Source organism: Podarcis melisellensis (genome assembly GCF_964234715.1).
Source record: "Podarcis melisellensis genome assembly, chromosome: 6".
NCBI classification, from domain to species: domain Eukaryota; kingdom Metazoa; phylum Chordata; class Lepidosauria; order Squamata; family Lacertidae; genus Podarcis; species Podarcis melisellensis.
The window spans coordinates 97825804-97837978 of NC_138538.1; the positions used below are offsets into that span (position 1 = coordinate 97825804).

Sequence of the window (12175 nt, forward strand, 5' to 3'; positions counted from 1 at the left end):
GGGCCAGACAGTATTGTAGATGATAAAAATTAAAATAAAATAAAAATTCTTACCTGCACTGATGATAGTCATTGTTTGGATGGGGGGCTCCTCGCCTGGGTTTGGTGCTGCGTTGTGGCCTGCTGGGCCTCCTGCTGCTGGCACCTCTTCCATGCTTCGGGGGGGGGGGATGGGGGCAGCAGAGGCCAGAGCCCCGCTGTTCAGCCAGTGGGGAGAGCTCCTACCTGTTCTCCCCACCCTCACTCTTTCCCCTCCGCCCGTAAATCTCTCGCCCCCTCCCCTGCCCAGGATGGCGGCACCTCTGCCTCCTCCTTTTCCTTCTGCACCTCCTGAAGGAGGACTTCACGCAAGAACGTGCGGCGGCTTCCCTCTTTTTTGTCTTTTTTTCCAGGGAGCTCAGAGAGCGGGCGGGCCAGGTTAACGACCCTCGTGGGCCTGATTTGGCCCACAGAGCCTAGTTTGCCAACCCCTGGACTTGACTGAACTTCATCAGATGCAAGATTATTCCAGGAATAGGTATCCACCCACTCCGAACCATTATGCTTACAAGTACTTTTAATAATTTCAAAGGGAAGTTTGAAGAGCTACCTGTGAAATCCACTAAAAAGCAAGGCGTAGCAAAAATAAATTGAATTTCCAAATAGCGCTGATGATGTCTGGGCTGACTTTAAGGTATTTTCTGGAGATGATAGAAGAATTGAATATTAGTCTTTTACATGCAGCATGTTTGATGATTGGATTTATTTTATTACATTTATATCCCAGCTTTCTGTTGGCAGGTACAAGTTTACAGCCAAAACTGCATAGAACAATGACAACAAATCAGTACAAAATAATTATTATAAAGGAAATATCCTTAAGATGAAAGTTGTCTTAATACTCTAACAGAAAATGGAGGATGACGCTGTCCAGTGGCCACACTGACTAGCAGGATTGCCTTCATTCAGCTGCTCGAAGTTGGTGTTTCCTATGCTGGCATAATAGCCACAGTACATATGAAAAACATGCGTATAAACATTTGAGCTGCTTACATGCCGAGTGAATTGTCAGCCCTGCATTCAATTTTTGGATGAGGTGAATTGGATCCTGTTTCTGTGCAGTTCATGCTCTTTAGACTTGATACTTTAAACTCGTTCAGTAATTCTTTCCGTGTAAACAGATCTTCCGTTTGGAATTACTTGCAGACGTTTAGCTTTGCTTAATGACTTATCTGGCATTTTTAAGTGTCTGACAATATTTTTAGGTTGGGGGTATAGTGGCTGCTTTCTAAAAGTGGAAGAAACATCAATGGGAGGTGTGAAATGGGGGGGCGGTATCCTCAGAGGGCGCAATCTACCATTCATCGTTGGTGCTGGATGCTGAGAGTCTGAACTGGGCAAAAAGTACTTTTGCAGAGATGGCAGAACAGTTGGGTGTCCATAGCCTGGCTGAGGCAGGGTCTTCATAAAAGGAAATCTCATTCCTGTAATGCTGATAATTTGTTGTGCATTTCGTCTCTCAGCCCATACTCTTGCAGGCAAAATTGGATGATGGAGACTTGGGTGTGGTATATTAGTCACAAAACTGTTTAGGAGGGAATGCCAAAGTCCACCACACAGTGGGCTCAATGTCACCTGAGGCCACATGCTAGCCAGGCTTTGCAGAGCTTCACAGTTCCATGTGGATACTGGAAAATCCTCCTCTGTGTGGTACAGCTGTGCAAAATAAATGCAGAGTGTAATGTCTTGATACTTCATCAGGAAGTTGTACATTTTGCTTATGCAGCCATGCTCTGCCTCGTTACAAGGTGAGTAGTTTGAATAAATAATTATGTATCCAGCATTCTCATAATTGTGCACAACTGAATCTAGATAACCGCCTATTTCAAATAACATTGATTCTGGATGAATGTTGTACTCTGTGCAATTTGTAGCATGGCCTTTTTGAATTAATTTCCCTGATGAATGCCTCAATTCATAAAATAGAAGGTGTTTATTATGGGAAGGCATTGATCTGCATGGGAATCCAAAGGCCTTATGAAATTCTACATAAGGAACTCTTGCTTCTTCACCTGTTTTTATATGATAAGGGCACTTGACACAGCTTTGGCTCACTGTTAGCCAGTAATATGGTTTTACTACTGTACCTTTATGTGCTAGGTATTCCTGGCAAAATGTTTCTGTTTCTAGGTTCATAGTGTATGGAAATATTGCTCCTGTAAGTTGGACAATCCTGAAACACACAAAAAATAAATTTCTAGTTAGTTATTTCCGCCCCCCTTATTTGGAATCTTTGAAGTTAAAGTTGTATGTATATTACAAATTTAAGCCAGATATGAACTGGGTTAGTTGTCAGGGCTTCTGTATGTGAACTATAGGAGCAGAACTTCTTTCTTTACTTAGGGTTTCTTATTAGGGAACCAAGAATCATGATTTCCTAAGTTCCATGGTTGGAAGCCATGGAAGGCAAAGTAATTTACATTTGTAATATACGTATATCCTAAGAAAGCCACTAGGGTTGCCACCCAGCGAGACTGACCAGAACAGGGGTCGGCAAACTACGGTCCGCGGGCCAGATCTGGCCCAATTGCCCTCAGGATCCCGCCTGCGGATGTTCCGTGGATCGGCGGTTCTGTTTGTTCATTTTTTTCCCGTTCATTTTTGGGGGGCGCCATTCCCCCACACCCACCCACCGCGGCGCCTCCTCTCTCCCTGCGCCTGGCTTCTCCGCCCTGCGTAGTGGAGGAAGTGGGCTGGGCTGAGCTGGCTGAGCGCCATTTTGGGCAGCACCTCTCTGGAGCCAGCCAGCCCTTTCAGGCTGCTCATCCCGCCGCCGCTTGCAAGGGCAGGCACAGGAGCAGCGGTTGGCAGAGCACAGTGCAGCGTCTCTCCCAAGTGCGGCTCCTGTGCCTGTCCTTGCGAGTGCCGGCGGCAGCGGCGGGACGAGCAGCCTGAAAGCAGCCCTCGCAAGGGCACAGGAGCCGCAGTTGGGAGAGCGCAGCACTGACAGCAGCATAGGTAGGCAGGGAGAGGGGAGGGGCTGGGGGAGAGGGGGAGAGAGAGAAGTCCCTCCGCCATGCGCGCCCGTGTGTGTGCGCTGTCTGGCACGCCACAAGGTCTGGGGACAGTGAACCGACCCCCTCCAAAAAAAGTTTGCTGACCTCTGGACCAGAATTTTACCCTCTGCGCTAGTTGCTAGAATTGGCTATGGTGCCAGAAAAATGGCAGCTGAGCTGTTCTTTTGTCTGGCATAGTGCATTTTTGAGCTTTCTTTCTCATGTAATACTAAAATATGACATGGAAGATGGTAGCCACATACGCAGTGCAATGCACAAACATTTAAAGGCTGTGCATTTTTATGAATATCAGTGTATGCACACTGTGCTACCTCATAGAAGACCACAGAGGTATGTGGCATCATTTTCAAGGGGCATTCAGTGCAACAACCTGCATGTTTTTGTCATCTTCCCAGCAGATCTCCTAACAAGGCCAATGAATACAGTACTTGGACCTCTCACTGCCTGCTGCCTGTAATGAGCACTGAGGTTTTGCAGGAAGCAGGCCCTGAGCACTCTGAGGATTTGTGGGAGCCAGACCCTGGCTGTGCCAACCTTATATGAATCAGGTGCAGGCCAGCAAGCACAGTCAGGTAGCAAGCCCAGGAGAGCTAGATCAGGCCTGCATTTCACTTTTGGTCTTTGCCACAGCAACTTGGTCTTTCGTTGAGCTCCTGCGACCCTGCATCGTGACCTTGCCTGGCTGGACTTCTCACCCACCTTGACTCTGGTACGCTTCTGGACTTCCTCTTGCCTCTGACCCTTGTTTGACTTGCTGCTGCTTCCTGACCAGGGGCCCACCAATTGGACTGCCTCTTGCCCCTGCTCCCTCCGTTGGACTTCACTTTGACGACTCGGACTGCCTCTGCTACCAGCACCAGCACCCCAGTCTCAGCGTTCCTGCCCAGGACTCTTGCCGCTCACGCCCCGGAATGTCACTCTCTGAGCGGGTGTGGAGCCACTGTCACGTTTGGTAGGGTGACTTATGGTGAAGCACTGAAGTACAGATTTGATGGTATATCCAGATAGTCTTCTGATAAACGAAGCACTTCTTTCCTAAAGGAAGGGCATTCAGGGAAACGTTGTTACTCCGTTCTTATTTGAAAAATTGTCTCCCAATGAAAGAAAAAGAACTCTGCACATATTCAACGAAACTCAGCTTTAAATGCCAGAGTTATTCATACTGCAGCAGCTCTTCCAGATATTTTATATCCGAGGCACACTTTTTCAGCATCTAAAATTCTTAAATTCATTCGGCAATAATAGGTAGGTATTTTATGTTAAAGGTAAGGTAGGCAGGTAAATCTGCAGGCAGGTATACTCCATATCGGTGGAGCAGCAGTTAAAAGTTCCTACCTTTCCCCACCCAGTTGGGGCTCTGGGATGGGGCTGTGCTTTCTGACAGTGCTGATGCTTCTTAAGAATCATCTGTGCTATATTTTCAGCTAAAGTTCTTGTTTTATCATGGGGTCCAGTGCATCCTTATTCCCTAAATGGAGGTGACATTGCTTCCCATCTTGGTGAGGAGAAAGGGATTAGTGATGCTTGGGGCCTTTGCTCCAACAGACATAGAATAGCAGGAGCATACGAAATCGTGGATTAGTTTTCAGTTTGTACCTCTGTCCTTGCTTCACACTAGTGTGCACATATTTTTGCTCTAATAAGTGGTAAAAAGCAGTTTGTAGCTTCTTCGGCAGAGAAATTAGTTCTTTCAAGCAATTTGACTTGCCAGATTGCGCCTTTTGAGGCAAGACAGGCAACATTTGCTTATGTTTGTGGGATTCATCAGGGAAAATATGGGGGATATTGTATCCTTCCCCCCCCCCTTGTGTGAGAAAGGCTGGGCTGCTGATTTTGAGCGACAAAGGATTAAATAGCCTATTCCACTCAGTGCAACCTGAAACCACCCAACTATTTTTTCCCTTCTTTTTAAAATGCAAGCATGGGATTAGCCGTATCCTGCTCTTCAGAAATAGCCACAAAATGGTAAAATCATGCAATAAAAGCATTGCTTCCTTCCCAGAAATGAGATAGCATTGCAGAAGCTAAGCATAATCTGTTACATTCTTATGATTTAATAACTGAGCTGTACTTACCGTCAGTGTTCTCAAGTCCCAAATGCCAGTAACAAGCACAGCCTTACTTGAATTGTTCTGCTGTTTTCTATTGTAAATAATGTAAAAAATGTTTCCCTATGATCAACCTTTCACTTTGAAAGAAAATAAGCTATTTTTCTTCCTCATTTGCTTCTGGTACATATGATCATCGTTTGATCACTTTTATATTGTTGCAGCGTAGGAGTTTTCGTTGCTCAGCAAAGGAACATGGTTGTACTGTCAGTTTTAAGTGCTAAGATACCTAGCTGTAAACATGAGCCTTACCTTTATTTTTTGAATGAGTGACCAGTTCAGCTCTTGTGCCTGATTACAATTGTCATTAATGTATGCAGCGAGATCAATGTACATAATATGTTTACAGAGTAAAATAAGGAACAACAAAAGTATAGGTGTCTGCTTTAAAGATTTTACAATCTCAAACATGACAGTACAAAGAATAACAGGAAAGAAAGAGGCATGCATGAAAGAGCCAAATGTTCGGGGAATGACTGCTGGCAAATGCACAACAAACCTTTCCACAAAATCAGCAAAGGTTCTTATTTTTAAGGGGGGAAAGGGGGGAATATGATATAATAAGCTGCATTCCTTTACCCACCTTCCTTGGAGGTAAGGCACACTGAACTCATGGAGACTTACGTACTTTTAATAGACTTGTATAGGATCATGCTGTAATAATGCTCAATGTTTGCACAGCAGTTTCAAGTGTTTTAACACTTCATGTTCATGTCCTACAGCGCTTGTAATCCCTGCAACAGCCTGTACAGCAATGCTTCTCAAACTCTGTGGCGGACCAGCAATTCCCCACCCCACCAATGTGCCAGGGACTGGTGCCATACTTTGTCCTTGAAGTGACACACCCAACATGGGCTGCAGTGAAGTTGGTGTGGACCGGAAGCCAATGGCTTATGGACTGCACTTGTCAATGGACCACTACTTTGAGTAGCACTGCTGTAAGTTGTCTTTATTCTCCCACATTGCAGAGGGAAGAACAAGAGAGTGGCTTGCCTGAAGCCACCTAGTGAGTCCATGACAGTGACTTTGTTACAGATAGGTAGCCGTGTTGGTCTGCCATAGTCAAAACAAAAAAAATTCCTTCCAGTAGCACCTTAAAGACCAACTAAGTTAGTTCTTGGTATGAGCTTTCGTGTGCATGCACACTTCTTCAGATACACTGAAACAGAAGTCACCAGACCCTTCTATATAGTGAGAAGGTGGGGAGGGGTATTACTCAGAAGGGTGGTGGGAATGGGTGATTGGCAGATAGCTGTGATGAGCCAGTGACTTTGTTGCCACTGTGCTACACCAGGGTAGCCAGGTTTTGCAAAGGAAGAATGCACTTTTCCCATCACTTCCAAAGAAGCAATGAACAGTGTATGTAGCAAATGAGTGTGTGTACTTGCTTTCTTTTACTTAAAGGAAATTCTTTTAATATGAAGGAAGAATGACAATGTAGAAGATTTATTCAAAGTTGGTAATTGAAGAGCATCTGAACAAGCTGGAGAAAAATGGCAGAAACAGAAGTGTAACAAGGAGACGAGGCTTAGTATATGAGCCAAAGCAGCCACAGGATGGCAGTATAATAAAGATACAGTACTCTGTTTTATACACTTGGGCATGAGAACTGTGTGTGCTTTATTTGCCCATATTTTAAAAGACCTTAAATTTGACATGTGTGTGTTTTATCTTCTGGTGCAACGTAACAGGTTGCCTCTTAGGGATGCAGTATGTTAACTGTTGAATGGGAAGCTAAAGAGAGACGCATCTGGGGTGTTGCATTTCAATGTGCATGTGACCTAAGTTTTGTATCAGGCCTGCTGTGCAAACCCTTTGCTCCTCTGCCAGTTCCATCCTTGCAAGCCAGCAGGAGTTGAAACTGACAAGGATCCTATGCTCCAGCCCCTCAGAATTAAGCATTCTCCTCAAATCCCCTGCCAGCTTTTAAGCATGAAGTCTGCAGGGGAGCAGAATCCAAGAGTAGAAGTGAAAGAATCTGTTTTTCTCTTGCCACATACTCTACTCTCAGAACAAGGAACTGTATGTATCAAAGGAAAAAAGCTAGCAAGAAAAGTGTGGAGCACAATGAAACACCACTGATTGTTCATGAATTTCGAGGGCTTCAGCCTTTTTATTTCAAACAGTTCTAAAGCAAAAAGCAGCTTTGTTTCATTTGCACCAATATAAACATTTGATGTATACTTGACCTGGGTTATTTTCATGAGGAAATACTAAAGTCACCAAAGTCAATAATCCAGAACTTTTATATAGTATTCTTAATTTTCAATTCACTACATGCTGTTTAAATGCTTTGATTATCAAAAGTATCTCTGACTATCAGCTGATGGGAGTATACAACAGAATATGACTTCTCTGATTATGATATTTTGATTTTTTAAATTAGTTTTAAAATATACAACACAAAACTGCAACCAATAAACATCTCCCCCACCCACTTACAACCAATTCCTGGTATTAAAGGGATAATTATGATATCCCCCCCAGCATGTAATTAAATCCATCACATAGGTACAGCCTAGGAGTATCCTATACTCCTCCAGTTTGACTGTACAGATGGTCAGCAGTACAATTAAGATACAAAATATCATGAAGATAATATTTTTGAAGATGCAGATGACAGAGTGTTTTTCAGCCCTTGTTATATACCATGAATATCCACGATATGTCATAAAACACTTGTGGGTTTTTGAGTTCCTTTTAATATTCCTATTTTATGTGTTAAGCTTTTCCACTATGGTTATATGCCAGGCATTTTTATACCAAAGTTAAATCTTCAAATTCTGCAGTTCCTATTTTAAAGCAGCATATAGCCCGGCTGCCACTACAGAACGTCAATAAGTCCTTCATTTTAATGTCCTCATTTGACACTTCAAATATGGATTGATTATGAATTTCTCATGGACATCTGTTTGACCACTGTTGGAAGAAGAGCACTAGACTAAGAGAGACAGCTATTTTAACAACAATAAAAATCTTTGTCATTGTCATGGAAGAAGGTGTACTGTTGTACTCGGTTAATGTGGCTTATGAAAATCTGTTTTTCAGCGCAAGAACATAATTAGATTAGGGATTTATATAGAACTAGGTGAAAGTTCATGTGATGTATAATTTTGGTCGCTGGAAGTGTGAAAGTAACACCATTCTTCTATTAGTTATATGAGAGACTATTTATTGTCACTAAATAAGGCACTGATACACACAGAGGTAGAAAGAGATGTTGGGGGCAGAAAACTGGTTTTGTTTCTTCTGGTAACGCATTCTGTGAAAAAGGCCTCCTTTTAGTTCTGAAATTTAAGTACTGAAATGTCATAGTATTCAAATGTGCTTCAGTGGATTTGTACGTGGCTTCATCTAGTAATTAAAAGTTCAAAGTCCAGGAGTATCACATGGTCTTCAAACAATCCAAGGCTTCATGTTTCTTTGTAATATGCCTATTTGATTGTAAGGTATGTAAATGAAGGAAGAAATAAAGAAGTACAGTATTGTGTTTTTGTTAGGTTCTTTTGCCTGGATGCTTTAGTTTCATTTTTCAAATTTTGGGTTTGGCTCTCCAAGGTGTGATGGTGTTCAAGTATCTGGATGGACAAATCTGTGTTAGGCCACTGCTCCAACTCATCCCCCCCCCCCAGGTCTTGCTGATGCATTCCAGATTGGTCCCTTGATCTATGATCAAATCATGGAAGAGTGATGCTTTATTCTGGACTGACATGACCTTCATCAACAACAACACCAGGCTGGAGGAAAATCTAGCATGATTTAAGAAGGATGTTGACACGCTGGAAGATGTGCATTGGGGGGCAACCAAGGTGATCCAGGGTCTGAAAACCAGACCTTATTTGGAGCGCTTGAAGGGGCTGGGTATGTTTAGCTTGGACAAGAGACTGAGAGGAGATATGATAGCCATCTTCAAATATCTGAAGGGCTGTCACATGGAAGATGGAGCAAGCTTGTTCTGCTCTGGAGGGTAGGACTGAACCCATGGCTTCAAGTTACAAGAAAGGGGATTCTGACTAAACATCAGGAAGAACTTTCTGACAGTAGGAGCTGTTTGACAGTGGAACTGTCTCTCTCGGGAGGTTGTGGGCTCTCCTTCCTTGGAGGTTTTTAACCAGAGCTTGGATGGCCATCTGTCATGTATGCTTTAGCTGAGATTCCCGCATTGCAGGGGGTTGGACTAGATGACCCTTGGGATCCTTCCAACTCTACTATTCTATGATTCTACCCAAGTCTTGCTGGCTCTGGGACCAATTATGGAGGGGGATAGACAAGTGCCTGCCCCACCCCTCCTGTTAAGGTTACCATCTAGTAACATCCTGTGGAATATTTATTTATTTATTTATTTATTTGCTTTTGCTGCCTGGGGATACAACAGGGTGCTTGCAGGGTGCTCACCACATGTTCTTGACCATTGCTCCTCATGGCTTATAAGATCTAGCCAGGATGGAATGACTGTATGGATCCAGGGAGTTCAGTGTTCGAAACAGTCTTGTTCTAGGCACATTTTGCAACAGGGAATTTCATTAGTGCGAGCAGTTTCTGAGCTCTGGGTGCAGTACTGCGCCTCAGATTTCAGATTAAAACTGCAGAAAGGAAGGAAAATAGGACTTTTTCTGCCTTCCTACTTCCAGCTACCATGAAGACTGGAGAAGAGACCCTCTTAAGAGTATTAGGGGGGTGGGCACTGGGGGAGTAATGGATGCTTCTCTGTGAGTGCAAGCAGCTGGGCATTCCTTTGACATTACAGTTAGAGATGCTTGGGTGCTGAAGACAGATGCTTGACACTTTAACACGCCTGCTCAGAAGTAAGTTCCCTTGAGTTCAGTGGGATTTCTGCTAGGTAGATTGCTAACCTAGGACACACCAGCATTTTACTGTTATTTTCATCCTGGTGGTCCTTGGATCATAGTTTGAGAACAGCTGGCCTTGCTTCATTCTGTACACAATATGCCTCTTTTTCCTCTACAGTACCAAGCAGCAGCATCTGGAATTGTAAGTACAATAGTTTACTGTTACTTAAGACTATAAATATTGGGATCCATATAAGCTAGTTTACATGATGAAAAATCAGTTTTGAATTTGGTAGTTTCCTAATTCATCTACAGTGTTTTTACTGGACTCCTTCATGCCAGTTTACAATAGGAATTGCAGAGCATAAACATGTTATTGTTGGGATGATTGGTTATTTGTTACATAATTTGTCAGTGTCCTACTTTCAGGCCAAATGTAACAACTTTGTTCTTGGAAGACTAAGGCATCATAAATCGTGCAGCACAAAGCTCTTTACTCTGGATTTTGTGAGAGAGTTTGCAAATTCCAACGTCTGTTTACGGCATGTGGTTGATATTCTCCCAGCATTTGTAACGATAGCTTTCATTTTATTTATTTTTATTTGATTTCATATTTGTATCCTGCTTTTCAAGCTACAAAACTGAGCTCAAATCATAACAAGAGAACGAAAAACCCCACCAAAACATTTAAGTAAGAAACAAAAATACACCAGTAATACAAAAACAATAATAAAAAGCCCAGAAATGTTATCTGGAGATTTGGAGTGGGGCTACTATCAATATGTTGATGATGCCCAGCTGAACGTTCAACCACAGTGTGCAAGGTGGTAACAAATAAAACTATAAATTCAAGTCTACAATGCATGATTTATGAAATCCACTGCCACCCTATGATATAACAGCTATGAGTCTATGTGCCTTTAAAAGGCAAATTAATTCATGGAGGGGTGATATTTTGATTTTGTTGGTTATATGGAAGTTCCATACCAGTTGCTGGGGAGCAGCTGTTGCCTTGAGGCTCTATGTGTGGGTTTGCTGGAGTATTGTATTTGATTGACCTCTGGTCCAACTGAGGTAATAATAATAATAATAATAATAATAATAATAATAATAATAATAATTTATTTATATCCCGCCCTCCCCAGTGGAAGCTGGGCTCAGAGCGGCTAACAACAGTAAAATGATACAACATTCTAAAATCATTTCATTATAAAATCAGTTCAAATCAGATTAATGGCAACCATTGGGCTAGAGTTCTGTGAGGATTGCCAAAGGAGGGGCTCAGACTGTGCCTTGGCCAAAGGCCTGGTGGAACAGCTCTGTCTTGCAGGCCCTGTGGAAAGATGTCAAGTCCCGCAGGGCCCTAGTCTCTTGTGACAGAGCGTTCCACCAGATCGGAGCCACAGCCGAAAAAGCCCTGGCTCTGGTTGAGGCCAGCCTAACCTTTCTGTGGCCCAGGACCTCCAAGATGTTTTTGTTTGCAGACTGTAAGGTCCTCCGTGGGGCATACCAAGAGAGGCGGTCCCGTAGGTACAAGGGTCCTAGGCTCTATAGGGCTTTAAAGGTTAAAACCAGCACCTTAAACCTGATTCTGTACGCCACTGGGAGCCAGTGCAGCTGGTATAGCACTGGGTGAATGTGGTCTCGCAGCGAAGACCCCGTAAGGAGTCTTGCCACGGCATTCTGCACCCGCGGGAGTTTCTGGGTCAGTCTCAAGGGCAGCCCTACGTAGAGCGAGTTACAATAATGCAGTCTGGACTTTAATGTAGGTCAAAACTCTGCCCTTGTTGTAGTTTCCAGATACTTCAAAGGAAACTTCATGTGGAAGTGATTTGGACAGCCATATAATGGTTTATTAAACTGAAATATGATTGAGCCTTTTGTTCACGTTACCTTTCTCCAAGCCAACAAACAAGCCAGGAAGTCTTACGTTAACTATTGTTCCCTATTTTATCTGAACTGAGAAACAATGGTTAACAGCTTTGGAACAAGACATGCTATTAAGCCAAACTGTGGCTTCATATCCTGCTTTGTTCTGAAGTATTTAACTTGTAGGTTCCTCATTTGGATGAAATGGGAAGCCAGAATTAATAAAAATTTCCTGGCCTGTTTGCTCGATTTGCAAATGAAGTAAGGACTGTATAAACAGCTACAAGTCATATTCTTATCTAGGCCATAGAATGTATTTCTGGGGCTACTAGAGTGCTCTTGTCGAGAGGGAG

General features: G+C 43.2%; 1 protein-coding gene and 1 long non-coding RNA gene across 2 annotated transcripts; one reads left to right on the forward strand and one right to left on the reverse strand.

The window, feature by feature from the left end:
• The first annotated feature begins 297 nt into the window (after window positions 1–297).
• On the forward strand, window positions 298–8567 carry LOC309372024. Its single transcript, XR_014169371.1, has 3 exons — window positions 298–672; window positions 5886–6101; window positions 6588–8567. It is a non-coding gene; the product is annotated as an uncharacterized lncRNA (long non-coding RNA).
• APOBEC4 (apolipoprotein B mRNA editing enzyme catalytic polypeptide like 4) lies at window positions 686–5875 on the reverse strand. Its single transcript, XM_081915152.1, has 2 exons — window positions 5131–5875; window positions 686–2211 (listed from the first exon to the last, which is right to left on the reverse strand). The coding sequence occupies exon 2, from the start codon at window positions 2172–2174 to the stop codon at window positions 1125–1127; it is 1050 nt and encodes a 349-aa protein (XP_081771278.1). The 5' UTR covers window positions 2175–2211; window positions 5131–5875; the 3' UTR covers window positions 686–1124.
• Window positions 8568–12175: the final 3608 nt, after the last annotated feature.

Bases quoted from the DNA above. Each gene is read 5' to 3' on its own strand.
- APOBEC4 (XM_081915152.1), bottom strand. From the start codon at position 2,174: ATGAACCTAGAAACAGAAACATTTTGCCAGGAATACCTAGCACATAAA.